Below are 23,307 nucleotides of genomic sequence, written 5' to 3'. Positions count from 1 at the left end.
AAGGGGAAGGAGACTCAGCGGAAACCAGCAGAGGAGGGTGTGGGGGTCAGAGTTGAGACTTGCAGGTGGTGCTGGTGGTTAATGACTGAGGAGCCAGTAGACCATGACGCTGCCCCAAACACACACAAGCACGTACACACACAGGCACGCATACACAAAGTTTGCAGGTAGATATTTTTGAGACTTCAGGTGTATTCAATGACAGTCACAATGCATTGTCTACACTTATGTAGTCAAAGCAGACGAGCAAAGCAGCACACAGATATTCTCAGTATTCCTCCATCTACCCTGATATGGCGTGATTCCATTTGGAAACACGCAACAACACAAAAGCAGAAAAACATTGACTAACTATGGGTGTTTGGGCGTGTTTGCGTGCGTACCATTAACCAACCCTGCTTGCAGCAGGCCAGGTCAAAGCAGCACAGAGGCGTTAGACAATGTGGCGCTGTGGTACAATTGAGACGTCTGGAAGACACAACGGCGCTGGGAGGGGAGAGGGCAGGACACTGGGCTTTAGGGCTTTTCCACTGAGGTGAAACTGGAAATCCAGAAGGTGAAACTCTATTTAGTGTACAAAAAGTACTCAAGTGTGGTAAAGTTGAGTAAAAGTATGATAATGATTTTTAAATGCATTTTTGCACATTAATATTGCACATATCCACATTTCTTTTCATTGAAATTAAGCATTTGTCATTTTTCTGCTTTACAGTACCTTGCACCATTCCTTTGATAATTAAAGGCAATATTTTGAAGAGAAAAAAAATATTTGTTTTATGTATTTTAAAGGTGTATGGTATGAAACAGTTGCAACAAGCATAGTTTATTTATTGAGCATCTGCAGCATTTTAGGAATTCCTTTTTTTAAAAGTTCTTACATACAGTAAGTCCAAGACAAACAGCAACACAACAGCACAAAGCAACACAGAACTGAGGTGTAAATCTGAAATGTCCCTGAGGAAACGTTTCGTGCTGCTATTGTATTTTTTTGCGTTTATCCCTGCTGTTCTTGTTCCTGCAGAGTATCCAGCAAAGAACTACAGGTCCAAGAACCCCCAGGGAGAGAAGAAGCACCAGGTCCAACAGGTATCTCTGGTGCCATGGTTGCACCAGTGACACCGGCTTTAAATGAGTTCCACCTCCACTGTGCAAGATGTGCTCCACCCACTGGATGAGTCGAAGGACTGGTGGGACGGGGTGCGATTTATGGATCCTGCTAAGGGACAAAGCTGAAGACCTGAACCTAGAAAAGGAAATTATTGCAGAAAATAAAGAAAGACAAAGGAAGAGTAGTTACAGACATCCTGTAATTTACTGGCATCACAAATGAAGCCCAGCTATCCATCCACATACCTGGTGTCCTGTATGAGTATTTGAATAGTGGAGCTGAGCAGTTCCCTGGTGATGTGTGTGGGGTTGATGGTGAGACCAAGTCCTTTTGTTTCAGCCCTCACCATATTATCAAACTGGTCTCCAAAGAGAGGGATTCCCAGCACAGGAACAGCATGGTAGACCGCCTGGAGCAGGCTGTTTTGTCCACCATGGCTGATGAAGAGACGTGCATTTTTGTGTCCTGGGGTGAAAAGAAAAATAGTAACTTCATAACTGAGTGAAGGAAAGAGTGTTTGGGTGTAGCACAGACTGATAAAACCTACTGATGAGAACAGTCCGTAGACCAAACCACTGCCGACAGCATTTATAAAAAGGGATGGGTGGGGTGTGCACACATGAACATGGTCATTTTCATTGCCATGATGCGATCTACATGAAACAAAGCACAGCAGGAAAATTGCATCACAGTGAAATGACCTGATGGTACATCCATCACACTCTATTTGTATCTTACTCTACTCACTCAAACACTTGAGTGCTTGTGGTATCTGACAGGAATCTATCCTGAAATTCATTGGCTTGGTCTTCTTTCAGAGGGTCCACAATGTCCACAATGAACAACCCTTTGAATAGTCTTTGTCTATATACTGTTTGTAACAAAGACTTAGGGCAAGAGAGGGAGACTGTTCGTACCCAGCAAGTCATTAAGAGGCAGCCAGTCCACTAGTCTGAGATTGGGAGGTCTGTCCAGGTGAGATGGCCATCGCTCTGGGTCGTACCTGCAGGCAAAACAGTGCAGGTTTAAGAACTTCCTGTGGCATCCTGACATTAATTAAAATACCTAAATAATTTGTTTTTGGGGTTCATTTCTTGTCATGAAAAAAATCACATTATGTGTCACACAGAATGTTAAAATCCTGTTACCTCCAGAGCACCCCCTGAGGGATACTGGAGAAGCCAGCCACCAGCTCCACAAGCAGAGGATCCACAGAGACTGAAGACACCATTGACCCCAGAGTCACAACAACGAAACCTGTCTCTCCAAAACTTGAGATCCACAACTCAAGATCCTGAGGTGTTAAAATGTATGGCCAATAGAGGAAATATGCAGAGGGAAATTAGTGAGTGTTGAGTAAGGCACAATGAGAGGAATGGTTGTGCATAGAGAAGAGGAAAAATCAAGAGGTAAGAGGGAGTGAGACAGACAAGGAGAGAGATGGAAAGGCTAGTTAATTTAAAAACCTGAGTCTCGTGCATTATTTGGATGTGTATTGAGAGAAGAGACCTGTTCTGGAGGCTTTGCAGGCTTATTCAGAAGACCTCCCACCAGCACAGTGTAGGGCATAAGAGGCTGGGGGAACTCCAGTGAAAAGTCAGTGTTGAAGGCCCAGAGTTCAGCTCCTTGATGTAACCCCTCCAGACCGCCAGGGGGTGGGCCTGACTCAAGGTGGCGTTCAGCTACTTCCCTAAATATCGACCAAACAAGTTCCTTGCCTTTGATATAAGAAACAAGACACAATCAAAGAGCGCCAACATTGTATGCCCAATAATTCTTGAACGCCCTTCAGATTTAAACCTGCAGTATGGGACTTTTCTCTCCCCCTTCTGGCAAGGAGATAGTAACTACACAAACACTGTCGAACCATGTTTGTGATTCATGCCGATTTTATTTTATTTATCTGTCTATCACAGTATCTTTTTAATCTGAAACAACCTTATCTTGGACACGTCTTTTTCACCATACTCCAAGTTGCTGTGGCCTACTCTGTCTCTATGCAAGAATGTCTCATCAGACACAGATTTGACCAGACTTGGGTAAACTGAGAAATATAGAAAGATTTACCTGGTGGTGAAAGGCTTAATTAGTATTGCGTGAGCTCTTTCGGCAAGGGTTTGAATGTAACAGACGTTAATTTTTATCTACATTCCTGCACTCCAGCTTTAATTATTAATTATATTATTTAATTATTAATGGATACCAGCTAACCCACTTACTGGCTAGTTGAAAATTACATTCATAGAGCATTCTATCAGGACGAAATGGAACAGATGGGTGATACAAGAAAATGCTATTGAGATGAGAAAAAAATTCCTAGATAGTAGACTATTGCAGATGCAATCAATGTTAGAACGGAGCTAAGACGACAGAACAAACTTACACATTCTCATCACATCTACAATCAGTTTTGATGGAATATCAGGCAAAAATGTATGGAGGTACAGTACAGGCCAAAAGTTTGGACACACCTTCTCATTCAATGCATTTTCTTTATTTTCATGACTATTTACATTGTAGATTCTCACTGAAGGCATCAAAACTATGAATGAACACATGTGGAATTATGTACTTAACAAAAAAGTGTGAAATAACGTCTTATATTCTAGTTTCTTCAAAGTAGCCACCCTTTGCTCTGATTACTGCTTTGCTGCTTTGCTGCTCTGATGGTCCCAGCCCCATTAATAAGGCAAGAAATTCTGTGAAGTGAAAACCATTTCAGGTGACTACCTCTTGAAGCTCATCAAGAGAATGCCAAGAGTGCGCAAAGCAGTAATCAGAGCAAAGGGTGGCTACTTTGAAGAAACTAGAATATAAGACATGTTTTCAGTTATTTCACACTTTTTTGTTAAGTACATCATTCCACGTGTTCATTCATAGTTTTGATGCCTTCAGTGAGAATCTACAATGTAAATAGTCATGAAAATAAAGAAAACGCATTGAATGAGAAGGTGTGTCCAAACTTTTGGCCTGTACTGTATTTAGATGGAGAAATATATGTGGAAAAATATGAGTGAAATGATGTGAGATAAGTGGTAACTTAAGTCAGTGGATACATTTAAACTGGGTTTATTCACGACATCCAGAAATGATTTGAGATCATTTAGTATATTAATACATTTAAGGGGTTATTGACAAATACAGTGTGCTATGAGGATGGGTGTTACTTAGCAAGATAGCCAGATAATCAATCCCCTTGACAATATGCGATCTACTCTGTAACAGTAGTCTTACCTACAGGAGCCAAGAAAGAATAAAAGAGGTTCTTTGCACGACCCCAGAGGTTCATGTGGTCAGACAGCTGGGAGCCGAAGACTGGGATATAAGAGACTGGGCTGGGGAGAGCGATGGACAGAGGTCCGTTCAGAGTGCCAGGATAGAAAGCTATATACTGGACACCTGGAGTAAATCAAGAGTAAAGTGCATGGAGCGTTTAAGTGGCTGTTGATTTATTCATAGCTGTTGACTAATTCAAAATAAAAACACTATAAAACTGGCTGACAGCTTGTTTGAATTAGCACATTTAAATACATCTGCTATTCGCAAATAATGTAAGTGGCAAATAGTTGGGAAATAATATATTACTGTGGTAATGTATGATAGTAATAATGACATAAACTAATAAGATACAAACAGTAGTTGTACCAAGTTTGTGTGCCAGGATGAAGGAACAGGGGTGAAAAGCATCAAGGATGGCGATGTCGTAGCGCTCTCTCTGGAGGAAAGTTATCATCTTTTTGTCCCCTAACAGCTTGTCACACTGATAGGACAGGTGTCCCATGAAGTTTAAAAAGCTATTAAAGTTATCCCTGAGAGAAAGAGAGAGGGAGAGATGAGACAGTGAGTAAGATAAAGACAAACAGAGAGGCAAGGGCACTGAGAAAGAGCCAACTAAAATTTTCACATTACTATATTATATCAGATTTGAGTTGGCTCTTTATATCCTTAACTCTTTAATTGGTTAAGAAGTCTTAAAGAGACAAATTAAGCATCAGTACTGAAAAACCAGACTGAAGATCAAAACAACAATAACTCAGCTTCCAAGGTCTAGTCTGTTTCTCCTAACACAGTAAACAATGTCTCCTGAAATCTGTGGGATACCTTCCCAGGAAAAACTGTGTTTGCTGCTCCAGGAACCAGCCATTGTATTCTTTGATGTACTTCTCTCCTAAGGACCAGGTGCTTGTCTGGTAACTGTCTGTACGGCCTGTAGAGGAAAAACCTGGGAGGAATTCAAAAGAAATGTGCAGTCATTTAATGATGAATGAAAGTAACTAAATCAGAGGATGGATGAAAAAGAAAATTGTAAAAACTCTTTTTCTGTATATGTATGTTTGTGTGAGTACAGTACACACACAATCCACACACAGTTTACCTGTGATAACAGGGTTGCCCAGTTGCAAGAGCATGCGAACCTCATGGCCATGCTGGTGTAAGTTATGAGAAATTTCATCTAATAGCAAGTAGTGGCTTCCCCCTAGGGGAAAGGAGAAAGACAAAATCTCCAAAAATGAATCTTTCTGTACATATACCTCATACATAAAATACACATACTCACAATACAATACAAATATTCACAATGAATATCTCTATTACAACTAGTAAAGGGCTGCTCCACTACTCACCAATTAGACAGACAGTCACAATCTTGGCACACTGAAGTAATGGAAGAGCCAGAAGAGAAAACATCCAAAATACAAATGCCATGTTGTTATTTCAAAGTCCTCCTAAAATAGTGCTCCAATTCAAAAATAAACTTCAATGTAAGAGAGTTTGCCCTTTAAACTGCAACACAGCAACAAAGTCAGATCCAGTGAGCAACCAGGGCAGATGGGTCCTCAAACAGAGTTGTGATCCAGACAAATGGAAAATTTTCAACAAGAAATCAGCAGAACTGTTACGTATGAAAAAGCCACATACTTGATAAAATCTTTTCAATGCACCAAATTAGGTACTGAAAGTCTTCTTTTTGATCTCATGTCCGTCTGAGCCAGGAGAAAAGATTCTCTATACAATCTGCAGTGTCAAGATGATAAGTGGGAAATCCCAAATCCTTATTCGGTGTACCTAGAAAGCATCCAGTATGCTTTGTCTGGCAACAAATGGAAAAGGTCCAACATTAAGGCGCTGATTTATTTCATATTATTCAGGAGGTTTTGGATGCAGGTCTGCAAGTATGATTCTGTCTATGTGAGACATGTGAGTGGCTCTGTTTCCTCTAAAAGTCAGACACTGAGAAGTCCAAGCGCCCCAGACCTGCACTGATAATGAAGGGAGGGAAAGAGAGAAAAGGCGGTGGGTCAGGGGGTGTGTGTGTGTGGGGGGGGGGAGTTCCCAAGCCCTCGCTGTATCAAATCAGACAAATGGAAATATTAACAGGAGTTACATTGTCTCATGGCGGCGGCAGATTGTAACTCCCTTCATCAGTAAGTACAGGAAAGAACATATTGATGATATTATGATATTTGTTATGACACTCAAACCTGAGTTATATTAATGATGCGTCAATATGTTGATTTGTCTGTATTAACTAGAACAGTCAGCTAACAACACTGATCACTTTATTTATAAATGCCCACATCATTTCTTCAATTTTCTGAATAGCATGCACATTACCATGATTGGCAATCAGGTAGCTGTGACTGTGAGACAGTTGAATGAACTGTGATAGGGTTGTGGGTGCATTGGCAGGCAGTTGCTGTCAAGTCAGGCTTGACATTTAGGTTATCCTGGACAATGCACTCATTGTAGCTGCAACCAATGCTTTTCCGTGTCAGGGAGGTCATTAGAAAAACAAGTCAGTCAGAAAAACTGCCGGAGTGTATCGGAAAAAAATGAGTAACAGGGCTCAGTCCTGCCATGATCGATGTTACTGTTGTAATTTAAGCTATGCTGTCATTCCAGCCGTCATTAGATATATACACTTCTACATACTGAACCTTGTTAATGTATTTATTCAATACTGAAGTAAGCAATACATTTCAGCAAATATACTTCAAAATGGCCAAAGCAATATCTTTCCTGTGTGAAAGAGGTCTTTGAGGTGCACACAGCAGTATGTATGAGTACTGTATATGTCTGGTCCTTTAGGAAACTGTCAAGCTGTTAGCCTCCCCTTCATCCTGATGGGCCAGTAGCACTCTGTGAATGTTCTGAGAAACAAAGATAGAAGATACGATGGGTGGGGAGGGAGAGAAAGATGAAAGATGAAGGTGAATCCTCATGTGGGGTTGTCAGCTTAAAATGAAAGTATTGAGGCACATGATGCTGGACAATCTGGATGATAAGTATGTGTGACTGATAACAGCAGCAGGGGACAAGTGGGCCGCTGTTTTAAATTCTCATCTATCAGACAGGGGAGCAAATAACAAGATGAATCTACTGACTTACTACAAGTTGATAATGTGTTGAGGTCTCCATCAGGGCCTCAGTGAAAGGATGCTGAGAGAGAATGGAGAAGGGGACACGGTCTTCAGGCTTGTAGCCCAGCTCTCTGAATACATGCACCAGGCGCTGGAGGCCAGCAGAGATAAATAGTATTACCATGAGTGAAGAGTTTAATTTGGATAATATGGTTAATAATTATGATTAGAACATGCATTTTTAAATAGAGATCCTGTAACCTTTAAAATGAACTACAGTATTCTGCACACCCACAGAATCAATGAATTAAAACTACTGACAACTTAAGTATTACTGAGGCTTTTTATTCTATTTTACCTCCATCATGAAAAAAGTCAAATGAAGGAGTGGACTCTCCCCTAAATACTATGGTGGCATTAAAAATCATCGGTTGTCTCCAGGTAACCTTTAATCATACAAACCAACAAAGATTTGCTGGTCATCCCTATTAGTTGCATTATGAATCTTAAATAAAATAGACTATGCCTTCATATGCACACTGATAACAGAAAACAAAATCTTGCTGAGGGAAAATGCATTATGCTAACTCAGAAATTAAACCTTACATTTTTTACTGCATTTAGTTACCAACTTCTTTCCTTAATTAATTCAACCAATTATTTGTGTATTTGCTTAAAAGCCCAGTTTGAACTTTTATAGGATATACCTCAGTGTGCTCCTCCTGACTCAGGCAGCCTGATGGATGGGGTTTGTCGTTCATCTTGGTGACTTTGTGGCAGATGACATTAAGGAGAGCAGGGATGGACACTTCCTGCTCCGCGAGCAAACTGCTTGATGGACGCAGAGTCTCATCTTCGTTGTACTCTCCATCAAGTTCTGAGGAGCTGAGCTCTGTAGCCTCTTCTATACTGGGCATAGACTGCATACACAACGCACAAAGATAATGCCCTGTTAGTGTGCAACAGTCTGCACTGCAGAGAAACATTAACACTCGTGTTTCACTCCGAAACAAATTACCACCCATTAGAAAAACCTGACGCATGCTGTCCATTGCTGGCATTATTGAAATGATTGGAAATTATATTGAATATAACTGGTTTCTAATATAATTTTGGAGCATCTGAAGACATTGTTGACAGAAAATAATGTTTTTAATGATAGAAGATGAAAAAGATCAAGTGCATTTGCATCGAAATTTCAAGAAGAATTTTCATTTGCTCTTCTTTGTTCTTTCATTTACTGACCTTGACAAGATGGCTCGGTGTGGAGTGCTTGAGATGTTGTCCTAGCACTACACTAAGTGCTCTGATGAAGCCTTGTCTGGGGTTGGGGTCTGCTGCAAAGTACAGCAGCATGGACACATAGTCCAGTCGAGGGGGAGAGAAAGAGTGGTCTGCAAACAACTTGAAAAAAAACTAAAGAGGAAGAACAGAGGCAAATGTTACTATCAATCTATTTTATTTATTACTTGCAGTGAAGTTCATTTGGCTGTACAGTAAACATACATAAACACTGAAAATATTTGACAAGTCCTTTTAGGGAAGTAGTTTAAAATGTTAATGCTCCACTGCGCCTTTATGTTCTTACAATTAAACTTTATGACCATGACCACTTCAATTTCTCATTTCATGAATAATAAAAGTTAACCATAACTCACTAACTGGAATTACGTTCACAAGCACCAAAGGTAGTTTACCTTGGATAGGTTGGCCAGACGGTCATAAGGTAGAGGCTCAGAGGGGTCCTCAGGGATGGGCTGGACAGTCTCACTGGAAAACCACAACTCTGTCTGGTGAGAAAGGAGGCAAGAGAAGCAACTCAGCCATCTTTTTTACATTCAGGGAACCACATTTTATACTATAGAAAGAATAAATTATACTCTGTAATAAAATATGATAGTCTAAGTGCATAGTTTGGCACTGAGGGGTGCGAATGGATAGATAACTTGTAGATACAGGTTCATCCAGAGTACTTATCCACTAATGTGGATTTAATGTGATTTTTAAAACACAGTTAGAATATCTGATATCTGATCATCTAAATCTGTATTTACAGTGTACCCCCGAGTTTGTGTGTGATAAGACTAACCTGTTGGTACTGTTCCTCATTTATATAGCCTGTGTCACCAGTATCTGCTCCCTTGAAATGTTGCAGCACCCTCAGCAGCTGTGTTAAGGACGGACAGGGCCAAGGGAGGGCAGCACTGAGCAGAAACCGACGCCAGTCTATCAGCTCATAGTCCATTAAGAGAGATACAATCTCCATCGACTGGAGACAGGACAAAAAAGGACAGTTCTTCTGTGAGCTATTTCTTTTATTAATATGTTTAGACTATGAAAGTACGATTTAGTGTCTTGCTTTGGTTTCTTTGCCCTGTGCCCTGTTTGGTTTGAAAACATTTTGTGAATTGACTTAAATTGTCTGCCTCAAGCGTTGTTGTATTGTTAGTGGCTATGACAGAAAAGGAAAAGAAAATAAATTGTTACCCAACTTTGCGTTTTGAGCTTCTGGAATACTTTGAAGAGTACCTGTGTTTCAGTCTGGTCGATCCAGGGCTGAGGTAAAACGTTGCTGCCCAAGTTAACAGAGACGATATCCCTGAGCAAACTGTAGAACTCAGAACTCGAGATGAAGCCTGAAAGTCAGACAGGAGGAAAGAGATAGATGGATGGATGATGGGTGGATGGATCGATAGCTGGATAGCATAATTAATAGAATAAATCACACCACAACTTGTCTCCCCTGTATGCACCTGATGGAGCAACAGTGTATAGCTGTTGGTGGAGGGACTCTAGCTGAGTGATGGTCGGGGTGGACTGTGAAGGTTTCTCCAGAGGAGTTGGACGGGGAGGGGGAGCCATACTAGCCACCATCTGGCAGTCTCCATTTAGGTAGAAGTTAGTATGTTCCTTAGAAAAAATATATGAAGGGTGAAGCAAAGGAGACTATGGCCAACTGTTAAATATGAAAAATCTACATTTCATCCCACAGTTACCCTACTACAGCTATCCTGTAATTAGTGAGCACCACACTATAACTACCTGGAGTAAATATTAATCAATATCAATACATCAATACAATTATAAAATCATTACATACCAACACCAGCTCATTCTGCAACTTAGCACCAGCTTCTATGTGGAGTCGAACCACTTCTGATAGTTGCTCAATACTGGAGACAGACACAGATAAAATGTCTATCATCAATACACTGATAAAACAGTAAGATTCTAGGGGCTTACATACATGCACACATATAGCATTGTGACGTGACATGGCGACAAAATACAGACAGCATATCACGCATGAACCTGCACACATACTGTATTATACCTCTTCATTTCTGCAACATAGTGTGCTTCTAACCACTTGTTCATGCTGCTACAGATCTTTTCTGCTCTGCTTTGGAGGGAGTTCAACATCACCAGACCATGACCTTTCACCAGCTCAATGCGCACCTTTGCTGCATTCTCTGGAAAGATCATACATATGCAAGAACAAAGACAAACGGAGGAACACACATATATAAACATACTGACCATGTACACACACACACACATACATGCATACATGTATGCGCATGACACACACTAACCTGTATGTATGTAACCTTTACATTAGACTGTTCTTAGAAACAGAACCACTATGTTAATAGTTATTAGATATATGGTATGATATGATACAAAGAAACTACTAAATCCCTTCTGAATTGGCCTCCCTAAGCAGTGGCCTTGGCCAAGGTCACTGTCTGAACAATCTCCCCTCTGAGTGCACTGCAGCTGGGACGCTCTTCCCCATCCCTCCCCCATCCACCTGGTGTTTGTTGGCTTATCTGGAACCGGACCAGGGACGTCTCCATGGCAACCGCCATGTTATCGCCGACGACCGCGAATGAACTGAGGCGGGTTTTGGGAACTGATGGGCAAACACATCGGGACTTACTCCTGCCCTATATCCAACGCCTTCGCCAGCTTCCACCCCTCCAGTACGAGGGGCGTGGTCCAAGGGCTCGCCTGCACGGGGCTGTAGCCAGCGACCTGCCTCCTGCGGTGCTGGAATTCTCTACTCCCCTTTTCCCATCCCCTGTTGCCATGTTGTTATTGTCATGTGATGTGCAAAAATATGTGCTGAGGTTTTTTTACCGGTCCCACACTGCACTCCACATGAGTACAGTCTGGTGTCGCATGTTTTTTTCTCCTCCCCTCTCTCTCCTCTTGTTTTCTCCCCCCACTTTCCCCACCACTGTAAAAATGGAATTTCCCCCCTTGGGGGATCAATAAAGGTGAATTGATTGATTGATTGATGTGTGTGTGTGCATACCCTCATGATCCAGTGCAGCTGCATATTCTTTATGTATTTTGTTTGTGACTTCTTGATTATGAGTCTTCTCTGGGTTTTTGTTATCGGCTGGTGCGGGGCTAGGTGCCGGAGATGGGGAAGGTGGACCTAGAGGAACAAGATAGGGAGGAAGACAGTGATGTAGAAGACCTACTGACACATACAGTACATGTCATAGGGCACCTGTGCACAGTTTTGTTCATACTAAAGACATGCCTTTTTGTTTTGTTGATGAAGGCTTCCTTTTTGTCTTTTTGTTTGCACTTGCAGGGGCCTTCGTCTCTTTGTGCTCTTTTGTCTCCCTCTGGTGGGCTTCTGCAGACACCTACACACATCCCGTACACCCCATACACATGAATGAAAAAATTATACCTCAATATACCTATATACTTCAATAATATGCTTATGCAAACTCTCATATGCAGAGCACTACCAATTTGCAGATGGCTGTGAGTGCCTCCTCATAGTCCGAGATCAGTTTCTCAAGGGGTGTCTAGAAATTAACAACGAAAAGGGTCAGTACCTCTTACTTTAAGACTGTATGTCAGCATATCAGCATTAATAATTAATAACAGTGTTTTGGATTGTTTCGAGGTATCATTTCACACACTACATTACAATAACAACATCACATTTTGTCGACCAAAACAAACTTATGAGGGAGTACAACATGAAACAACTAAAATAACCAAATATACTAGGGCATACAATATCTAGAAAAATTACAAACTCAGTTACAGAGCTTCAGAAAGACAAAAAAAAATATCAAAGTCAATGAAAGATACAAAGAGAGGAAATCTGATTTGCCACAACCTTGACAGATTCAGTCTGACCCTGGCCTTTCATCTTGGATACCCCTTCTGGGGAGTCAGGACATCTGGGGAGGAGAGGAATAGTGGGGAAAAGGAGGAAAGTTTAAAGTTTGTTTAAATGTGTATATATTTGTGCTGGGGAGTATTTGGACTGTGAGGAAATGACATTTGTGGATATGATACATAAACTATTTACAGTTCTGCCATTTAATGTTAGTATCTTGTATTAACATGCTTTGATTACTATTAATAGCGTGTTTCTTGCCTCTCATCCTGAGCCTTAATTTCTGAGGTGTCCAGTAGGGGGATACTGACAAACTTGGATGGTAGCTCAGGCAGCACCTGTCTGTACATGCTCAAATAGTAGACCCTGAGAATACAGAGTGTATCCTGGAAACGGTCCAGCTCCACCTACACAATGTAAACAATCCAAGATTTCACACTGTCACACTGAAGTGATACATAGAAGACAATGCCTATAAATCATGGACACAAAGAAAACGAAAAAGAAGCAATACAACAGTTCCAAAACACATGGAACAAAGGAAATAGCCCTTGAGTTGAAAATTGAAATTGCAGAATTGTGAAATAGCCAAAAAGCGAAATTTTTATTCAGCCAAATGGTTACACAGAAATCGAAAAGTTACCTGCATGAGTATAGAGTGGTGGTTGACAAGGACGGCAATGTGGTCCTCCAACCAGCCTTCGCCCATGAGAGCAGCCCTCTCTTTCTCGCCCTCCTCCTTACACTTGTCACAAATGTCCCACAAACGTTCACACAATTCCTGTACAAAAATAACATCACAACATTTTATACTCATTTCAGTTCAATTTTATACATTCCACGAGTAGAATATTTGTAGTGTATTATATTAGAAATTCTTCTTACATCCAGTCTCAGATGTAGCTCTTCTTTGGTATCCTCATCCTCTCTAATATCATCAGGTATGCTGTTGAAGTCCTTCTGCCACTGAGTTATTAACTCCTGCTTGAAGTCTGGACGTCCAAGGTAATGCTTGTATTCCTCTCTATGAGTACAGGAAAACAGATAATATTTAAGTAGTAATTAATCTAATATTTATCAGAAATCGTTTATCTCTTGACATATATTTTGTCTTTCATTTGTAAAATATTTCTGACAGTGTACCTAGTGGTATGAACATTTTGATCACATCTAATTGTACCCAAAACTTAGAATACTCATGACAATCTGTGATTGATACTGTATTCAAAAGATAATTAGGTGTATGGCTCACACATTGTTAGATTTGCAGGGCATTGATGTGCTAGCTTTTCATGTTATCATACGTCAGATATACAGATGGAAGAATGCATGTACTGATATGTTTCATCCATAGAGATCAACATAAAAATGGAGGAAAAAACAGGCATAGAAAATGCATATCTGTGCTTAGTGTACTACAAAAAATTAAAACGTTTTCACATATCTTCAAAAGCCTGGTATTATACCTGATGTTGAATAGGTGATGGGTAATAACAGTACGTTGTGAACGCAGCTGCTGCATCACTGTCTTTACGTTGTTCACATAAGAATCACACATTGTGTCCCAATGGGTGTACAAGTACTCTGGGATTTCCTAGAGACAGACATGTGGAGGGGAAATGAAGAAATCAAAGGCCATGGAAGGATGACAGATTTCACAAAATATGTCATGAGAGTGGCAACACAGATAGTGAACCACTGGTCCACGGGTTAAATCATTTTGGAGGGCCACCTTGTGGTAACCAGTAGACAGTGCATCTGAATGTCATGTCAGATGTCATTGACAAAACCAGATTTGTCAGGGAAGAAAGAGATTAGGGGTACACTTCCAACTCTAATAAGCAAACAAATTTGTATCCTACTGGAGGAAGGGGTTCATCCACATAGACCCAGCTGAATGAACCTGGGCAAGGAGAGGCAGACTCTGGTGGGTCCTTGGGGTCTCCCTGAGGGTCCTCATTGGCTACTGAAGAAGTTGATGCATTCCTAGAGTGCCCTATTGATAAGTCAAAAAAATTAAAATGTTAATTAAATATTAATCATTGAAAATAATCATAGTATCATATTAACCTAACATTTGTATCAAGAACAAAAATGATAATGATTTGTGAGTTCTTGTTGATTACAACAGTGGGAAAGGATTTTAGAGCCAAAACACCCTAGAATAGATATTGGTAATAATATTTAAATTACCTTAAACAAGTTAGTCAACATTGTTACGTTTTAAAAGCTATATGTATGACCCTAGTCTGTGGGTTCTAAATTTATAACTCAAACAGACTTAGTGGCCTCACAGTTGAAATTTGTCTAAATATTTGCCCTATCAGTTTGGTGCATTTGAAACATAAAGTAAGTCTGTATTCTGTGTGTAAAAAACGTATTTACATAGCCATTTTCATTTGGAAAACATGTTTAAAACATACCACTTGATATCACTTATGAATCCTCTCTTGGAAGCAGAATTTCGTTTGTGACTAAAAGTGACTTTATAATAACAAATTATATCAATCCACAAACTTCTGATTAAATCACCTCTGGGGGACTGTGCATTGGATTTGGAAAGTGACTTCCCACCTTGGACTTTTTCCTCTTTAAGGCTGGAATAGGACTCTGTGGGGTCAGGGGCTTCGTCTGTGGGAGCTGGAGGTTGATCTAAAGGTGGGAGTGTGGCTGAGGAGGAGTCTGGAGCTTTCCCACTGTCCAACACTACATCTTCAACAGGAGGAGTGGCAAGAGCTGGTGAGGGAATATATCAGAATATTATAAGCAAATATTGCATTTCTTTCTTCTTCGATTCTGAGTGATAGGGTGAAAATTGGTGTCATTCTAAAACAACAACCAGTTACCTTCCTGTGTTTGAATCATAGCTTGTTGCAGGACAGACTCCACCCTCTTGTAAAGCTCCTCCTCATCTACATCTGCATCAACCTGGACCAAGATGTTCTGCTTTCCACCAAACCATTTCTCTAGTTTTGGCCAGGTGTCCTGAAAAGCTGTGATCCTTCGGGGAGGGGGAAGAATGTTAGATACTAGACACACTACCATAGAGTAGCAGCAACATAATCATTTCAGTTTAGCTGCCAAATTGATTTTTCTTTTTTTTTTTTACCTGTGTGGAGTCTGTGCCAGATACAAAGTCTTGTCTGTGGGATGGGAGGTTGTAGCAGCAGTGTCTGTATCTGCACCAGGTTTGGGAACAAAAGAACCACACCAATACACAAACATACTTTTAACTGGATGCTTGTGGATGTGTACATGCAACCACCATCTAACAGATCATGTTAGGGTGCACACTGATGTGGTGCATTAAAGTCCGACCAGTGAAACATACCTGTCTGACTGAAAGCACGTTTGACCACACACTCATCAGGGATATCCAGCAGCAGAACAAGGTCCAGCACAGGAGCTGGGGGTGGTGGAGGTTTGGGTGGATTAGGATCAGCAACAAGGTTCGTTCTGCTGCTCACAACGCCATTCCCCACGTCTACAGACCCACCCAGGGCTTTCTCTAGCAGGTAGGCCTGGATGATGTCAACTGGAAAGCCATCCAAGATCCAACTTGACTGAGCAGGAACCTGCCTGGTAAAGGCACAGCAAATATTTCACTGTACAGCGTGTGCTTGTGTCTTGCTTGTGTATTTTGTCCACACTAATTATTAAACCAAGACTGTATCATTGAGATTCTTCTAAAATATTGACAAAGTAAAATTAACTGTATATTGTAAAAAATGAAATAATACAATTCACCAAATCCTATATACAGTATTTCATAGTAATACTGGTTAAATGCTTACCTGATAGCCTCTACTATAATGTCAACTAACAGCTCATTAGGGATGGCATTGCCTCTCCTCAGCTCTTGCTCCACAGCTGCTCCTTGCATGGCCCGGATAGACAGCTAGATAAGGGGCACATGAAAGCAGGACAAGTTAAGTATTTAATTCCAGATAGGTACACATCAATTCTGGAAAAAAATAATGTTTCTAATTCAATGTATCAAAGTACTTGAGACAAGAGTACAAAACAACTCTTACTCCTACTTTACGGTCTTTACTTTCTTCTTGAGGGTCAAGATCTGAAAAACAATGAAATTATGAGTGACAAGAACCTGTGTGAAATAATATGCAGTGCATTTTTATCACAAACAAATAAATGACTGTAGAGAAATAATAGAACCATTTTGGCCTTAGTAACCCACTAGATTTTGGTGGTGTAGAGGATGTGAACAGCTGCTCATTGTCCTTCTCTTCCTGCTGCTCTGTGACCTGTAAATTTGGTCCAAAAAAGGTTGTTTTAATTGGTGAAATGCTTAATACACTAATACAATTTTGCTACCTGCTGGTGAGAATATGGATATTTTATGGCCCTGTCATACTGTATCTGACTGACCTCCTCTCCATTCTGGTAAGCATTCAGTGCCTCCTCAATCAGTACGTCAACTGATAAGACATAGATGCCATGGGCTAGAGAAAAAAACATCACACACTCAGCAACAGATAAGCCAATTAATCTTATTCCACATCTGTTTTAATATATAATACCAGTAAAGACATATTCAAGTGGTGTGGCATTGTGTTTGTGAGTATGCTTGTGTCTCTGTTCAGACTGATTTCCATGTACCTCCAGCAATCTTGGACAAGCAGGTGGTCTTGCCAGAACAAAACTTGCCAAGGACACAGGCCTTGAGGGTAAAGTGAGGAAATGAAGGTGAGGGGGGTTCTGTGGCGGGTTGATGAACAAGGTTCTTCAGACGCTCGACAACATGCCCAAGAATGTTGTTGTTGGTCGGGGGTAATTTGGTCTCTCTTGTTTCCTCTGGCCATGCCCACTCACCCACCATGTTCTGACAAACATAACATCAGTAAAAGAAAACCTTCAGCATTCAGTTCAGAGCTTCACTCAGCTCAGGGACAAACTTTTTCAGTGTTCCAGTGTCCAAAAACATACAAACATGATTTCAAAACACATTGTACTTGTGTTTCAAACTCACAGTGTATTCATTATAGTCCTGGTTTTTGAGTATCTCCTGCTTGTTGAGCTCTACAGGGTCTAGTGGGGTAGAGAATTCAAACCCTGGGTCCTGGTCCTTTATCGACTCATAGAGAGGCAGACCACTGAGCAGCAGTTCCTTCCACTCCCTCATCAGCTTATCTGGAATCAGACTGGACATGACAGCAGAAAAAAATGACAGGAGGCAAAGCTAAACTTAATAAGTGGAACTGTGATTAAAATGAAATCTGAGCAACATATTTGAAAATGGTTTAACCTGAACTACTTAATTTAATGCATACCAGGGAACTAACTGGATTGTGCTTTTCAATATGCAACAAATGTTTTTGATATTATAGAATTCACAGTATTTCAAGACATGGTTTATCTGAACATGAGTAGACAAAAGCTGATGTTGTGAATATGTAAAACCTAGATAAATAAATTAAATAATAAATATTGAGCAGGTTTGAATGGACAGTGCATATCTGTGAAAATGATGTATAAGAAGCAGAGAGGATGTTGAAATATCCTGATTTTATTTGACCATTGGTCAGTTGTACAAAATGTTCCAATATTATTTTTTGACAGATTTTGACTCACACTGCACAACAATGCTTCAGTTTTTATCTAACATTACATAAAATATTTCAAACTTCAGTCAGATTTCAGATTATCAGTGCTTTCCTCAAGAGAAACAAACACTCAATGATGAAAGATAGAGACAAATCAATACTTAAAGGGCATATTAGCCTATATTTCCTTTTGTTGATCCTGGGACTTGTAAACTGTTCTTTCAAAAGAAAAAAGCTACATATTTTTATTCTGAATATTAAAAAAAACTTAGATATTATGCTTTGTGCTTGAATGTGAGCTTTGTTTAAGCTTGAATGAATAAAGAAAAATTGTAGACATAGCAGAAGATAGTAGATAGATAGTACAATCCTTCCCTTATTCCCATCTCTCAGTTCATGAAGTTGAAATGTCTTTATAACTGCAGTACAGTACATTCAAAATTTGAAATTAGAGTGCTTGATAACTTTTACAATAATTTCTGATAATAATCCTTGGTAACAATATACACAAATACTACATACCACAAATACACATTTTGGAATTTCCACATATCAACTGACAGACCAAGAGGTCAGTTTGGAGGTTTTAAGATGAAATACCGTATGCATGTTTCTACTGATTATTTAAAACAATGGTGTTACGTACTTTCCAGTGAGCAGTCGATATTCTCCAATCTTGGTGGTTAAGTCCACCATCTGCTCCAAAATGTCCCTGCAGCTCGCAAAGTGCTTCTTGTGCTTTCTCTGAGCTCGTTCAGTAGAATTCCTGTTACAGAATTCAAGCTCCTTCCTGATTTCTTCGGCATTTTCCAACTTAGCCTGTTGAGCCAAAGCCTATACCAGGCCCCAGCCAGAGAAAGTGGAGAGGGCATGGCATAAATATTTCTTCTAATCACCACTGAGGTAAAGTAATTAATGAACATGAAAGAAGTTACATTGGTAATGCATTGCACAAAACAAATAACTGGGTGATTTTGTGAAAAATGGTCTCACAGGGACACAAACAAATAGACATCAGTCAGTAGATTACTGATCTTTAAGGCTGTAGAAAAAAGAAGGGAGGATTTTACTGGGCACTGCTCAGGCACTGGAGGCACCACTTATTTGAATTCCATCTACAATTAGGGTAGGAACAACGCCACTACGCCATGCCCACACACACTACTACAACACACTGTATATGTAACACTGAAACCACGCTGGACCATGGCCTTTGCAAGGCATTTATCCAAGTAACTGTATCTTCTTTTCAACTAAATCAGTCATCTATAGTATAAATATGATCACTAGAAGTACATAACTGATAAACATATAGTTGTTTATGTCTTGATTCACAGTTTTACTTCATTGTTTATCTGTCCCTGAATTATTTCTCTTTCTCTCTGTATAATACCTATTATCCTGTTGAATCAAACTACCAAAATCACCACCTTCTTGTCTCTCCCTATAACAATACTCATAATATCAGATACACTGATATTGAGGCAAAGCAACAATAGAGAGGATTATTCTCCTTCCTTATTCATCCTATCTCACCGCCTCCCTCTCCAGAGCTTCCTGGAAGTCCCTCTCTCTCCGCTGCTGGTACTGCTGCTCTCTGAACAGGCGGTTCTCCCGAATCACCTCCTTCTGCATACGTATCTGGAGGAGCTGAGCTGCCAAGCGTTGCTCCTGCTGAGTCTGACGTGTCAGACACCTCACCAGCTGCTCCTCTCGCTGTACCTCCTGCAGGGTGAAGCAGAGATGGCTGATTGATTTTGGGTTAGAATGAGGAATATAAAATAACAGACCATGTGGTGTCAAAGACAATAGGATGTATAACATTTATTTAAAACTTATTTTCAATATGGTCTACAAAAACAAATGGACAGATGACTAGATATGACCGACTAGAGAAACAGACTGCCCAGAATGAATTTGCAATCCTCCTGAGTGGGTATTTATCTCTATTAAGATTAGATATATTAACATTTCTCAATGACAGGAGAAGAGAAGTTTCACCTCTTGAGCTTCATGGGCATTGAGCTGCTCCACCAGGAATCTGCCTCGTCTTTTCTCTCTCTGCTCAGAAGCTACAGCATTCTCCTCCAGCCTCTGTCGAATATTCTGTATATACTTGCTATTGGACTGTAGTATCAGCTTAGTTGCACCAAGGGGAAAATCTCCACGGAAGGGCTGACCACTAGAATTAAAAAGGTTAAAATTGCATATAACTTCACTTATACAAATGTTTAAATAGTCTAATACTACTATCATTGAGAATTTCCCCCTATGGGGGATCAAATAAAGAAAGTCTAAGTCTAAGTCTATTTACTGAAACAGTAAGTCACTCACCTTGAAGAGGAAGCAAAACCAGAGGTAACCAGTTTCTTCCTGTTTGTCTCAAACTGGGCTATCTCAGTCTGGACTGTCTGCAATTGTAATAACACCAGAAAGACAAACAAACTCACCTCATTCATTTGTTTTGAGTTTGGACATGAGTAAAAATGTGCTGTGAGAACGTTTTTTTGTATACACAGAATAAGCGGATCAGTTGAAATTCCAGGGAAAGCCTTGGCAGAGATAGTGAAATAGAACCAATCTACACTCTGTAAACAATGAAAGGTATTAAGCAATAATGAGCTTGAATTGGTTTTAAGAAGTCCTGGGAACATCTGGTGAACGTAAGATCAAAAACAGGCCTTGGGCCTGAATTTCTAAAACCTTTCTCAAAATGTAGTCAACCGATGATGACCAGTGTGAGCTTCTGAAGAAGGTGCTACCTAGACTTAAGGGCCACTGTCAGCAAGCGTCAGTCTCTACAAACAATGTGGGCACTGCTCTATAGCTGACCCTGTGTCAGAAAGCTAAAAATGAAATTCCCTCTGTGGGTTGGTAAGTTATCACATCATTGCTTAATTTAGATCACACCTGTGCTTGTCGTGCTCTGTGTTGCTCCTGACGCTGTCTCCTCTTCAGGTTGAGCTGTGAAGTGTAAGGGGGTGGCTTGGGTACCTGGACAATAGCAGCCTAGTTACAAGGCATGTTATTGTACTTTCGACAACATATCCACAGCTGCAAAATACACAGTTCCCTCCTGTCAGTAGCACAAGCTATTCTATCATCAAGCTTTTTATCAAATGTAGGTTTATCAGTCTATACATCACTAAGTGCTGGTATAGTGTAATAGTAAAAATACCAAAATACTGCAAAGGATGTGACGCATAAAACGTAAAAAATTGATAAGATTGATAAGAACTGTAGAGTGGCTTAAACTAGTCACAAATATTGACATCATGTTAATTTAATGCAGGGAAAATTACAATACTGTGCTTTACTTTCCATGATCTCCGGTACCTTCTCAATATTCTTTGTTCTCTTGTCATCCTGAACTTTGAGTTGTCTCTTCTGCTGGATGGGATGGGTCATCACAGACCTGTCATTCCATTGCTGGCATTTGTCCTCATAGTGCTGAGAAATTTTCTGCATTTTCAGCTCTGTGTCACGTCTCATCACCTGTCATTATAAAAAGGGATTCTAGAGTTGTCATACTTCACCATATAGTTTTTCAGTATTGGTACCAAGCAGACCACTTATCTCAATCTGCTTCTACAGGACAAAACATGCTGTTGCCTAAAGAAATCGGCCCCTAACCACATGCACATACCATACATACATCTATACAGCCACCCGTACCTCAGAGTAGAGCTCAAGCTCTTTTTTGTGCAGGCCAGCATTGGCTGCAGGCTGCATGATCTCCATCACTGACCCGCTGATTTCTGCATTCTTCTTTTTTTCAAGTGACACATAGAGTTGGTAAAGGAGGCGTGTGGCAACACCCTGCTTCTCCTGCATGAGGTCCTGGGCTGTGTTTATGTCAAAGGAGATCCCCAGTAACTGGAGAGTAGGCTCAAGGCGGGTAAAATTATTCAGTTTGGATATGGAGGTGCTATGAGAAAAGATGCAAACAATTTTAATAATTACAAACCCTTTGAATGAGCAGCAGACTTAAGCAACGGGCAATAAAAATCAAAGGAGCATCGATGAATAGCTAAAGAAAGAAATAGAGAGGACAACTTACTCTTTTTTCATGAACATACTGAAATCTTTCTGCAATTGATATTTATGCAGAACCTCCCCAATTAGGTAACCACTGGAGAAATTCTTGGCAAAGGTCTTTGGCTCTGTGAGGATGAACATGCCGTCATTTATGCAAATGATCTTACAAATGACCTGTGATCATTTTTTAAATGTTATTAACAACTTAATGTCAGACAACCATTACAGTAGGTATAAGTAACATTGAGTTACGCTATACTAACCTGGCTATGTATTTTTCTCGAGAAAATACGTCGATCATACTGCCATATTTTACCAATTAATCTCTTGTTTGTGTTGATACGTTAACAAGTGTTTATCAAGCTTGATATGTGGCCTCTAAAGCAGCTCGCACATTGTTAGCTTTGTAAATTCACACGCATTTTTCCTTTAATGTGCCAGAGTCGTTACAGTTGACGCAGCGTGAACTAAAACACCGAGTTAGTGTTCGCATAATTAAGCTAATATTAGCAGGTAGCTAGTTAGGCTGTAACTTAAGTCATACTTACCAACAGCCTTTGACAGCCGGAGCTCCTCGTTCAGCCACCTGCACAATACATCCGACATTTTCTTTCTTTTACATATACAGCCTAATGATTTACGTGTTACGAGGTAATAGTATGACTCTTTAACTCGCTAATGGCTGAAAAACAGGCGAGAGCGGAGGAAAGCCCAGCGGTAAACCGTTGCCATGGTGACACGTCAACTGGGTTGCCTAGTTGTAGAGGCCTCATGGGACTAAATGCCCAGCTGACCCTGGATCAGTTTCAGTGTCTCCATCCCGATAAAAAAAAAAAAACAGGAATGTACAACAAACCGATCCAGAACCTGTGCAATTTCACACTTATGAAGGTCAGCGGGGACGGTGGTATATTTAGCAACACTTGACTGCAGCCACTCTTCACTAATTTCCTGAACTGAAAAAAAGAACAACTTCTATTTATTGGACTGAAATAAATAAACCTGACTGTAATGTTGAACTCACTGAATATGGCTATTTAAATCTTTGTGGAGATTATATTAGATGAGTGGAAATTAAAC

At 40.3% G+C, this 23,307-nt stretch overlaps 2 protein-coding genes across 2 annotated transcripts; both read right to left on the bottom strand.

The window, feature by feature from the left end:
• Positions 1-893: 893 nt before the first annotated feature.
• On the bottom strand, positions 894-5,815 carry LOC139204469 (UDP-glucuronosyltransferase 3A1-like). The gene is made up of 10 exons (XM_070834502.1): positions 5,734-5,815; positions 5,484-5,585; positions 5,210-5,330; positions 4,754-4,917; positions 4,343-4,507; positions 2,618-2,826; positions 2,257-2,402; positions 2,026-2,111; positions 1,354-1,573; positions 894-1,243 (listed from the first exon to the last, which is right to left on the bottom strand). The coding sequence occupies exons 1-10, from the start codon at positions 5,813-5,815 to the stop codon at positions 976-978; spliced, it is 1,563 nt and encodes a 520-aa protein (XP_070690603.1). The 3' UTR covers positions 894-975.
• A 1,296-nt stretch (positions 5,816-7,111) lies between these two features.
• On the bottom strand, positions 7,112-23,007 carry spef2 (sperm flagellar 2). The gene is given in 38 exon segments (XM_070833403.1): positions 7,112-7,260; positions 7,499-7,621; positions 8,178-8,390; positions 8,716-8,886; positions 9,168-9,260; positions 9,560-9,739; positions 10,000-10,106; positions 10,224-10,380; positions 10,571-10,643; positions 10,805-10,943; positions 11,792-11,917; positions 12,026-12,134; positions 12,243-12,302; positions 12,623-12,686; positions 12,887-13,032; positions 13,269-13,406; positions 13,511-13,649; positions 14,092-14,219; positions 14,488-14,621; positions 15,158-15,361; positions 15,472-15,626; positions 15,735-15,804; positions 15,957-16,204; positions 16,420-16,523; positions 16,660-16,700; positions 16,824-16,890; positions 17,015-17,088; positions 17,246-17,468; positions 17,616-17,787; positions 18,836-19,023; positions 19,726-19,914; positions 20,191-20,371; positions 20,524-20,600; positions 21,100-21,243; positions 21,526-21,684; positions 21,865-22,117; positions 22,250-22,352; positions 22,776-23,007. Coding segments are annotated over 38 exon segments (5,076 nt in total). The 5' UTR covers positions 22,834-23,007; the 3' UTR covers positions 7,112-7,194.
• Positions 23,008-23,307: the final 300 nt, after the last annotated feature.

Source organism: Pempheris klunzingeri, chromosome 7 (genome assembly GCF_042242105.1).
Source record: "Pempheris klunzingeri isolate RE-2024b chromosome 7, fPemKlu1.hap1, whole genome shotgun sequence".
In the NCBI taxonomy this organism is placed as follows: Eukaryota; Metazoa; Chordata; class Actinopteri; order Acropomatiformes; family Pempheridae; genus Pempheris; species Pempheris klunzingeri.
This window is presented reverse-complemented; position numbering and strand designations above follow the sequence as displayed.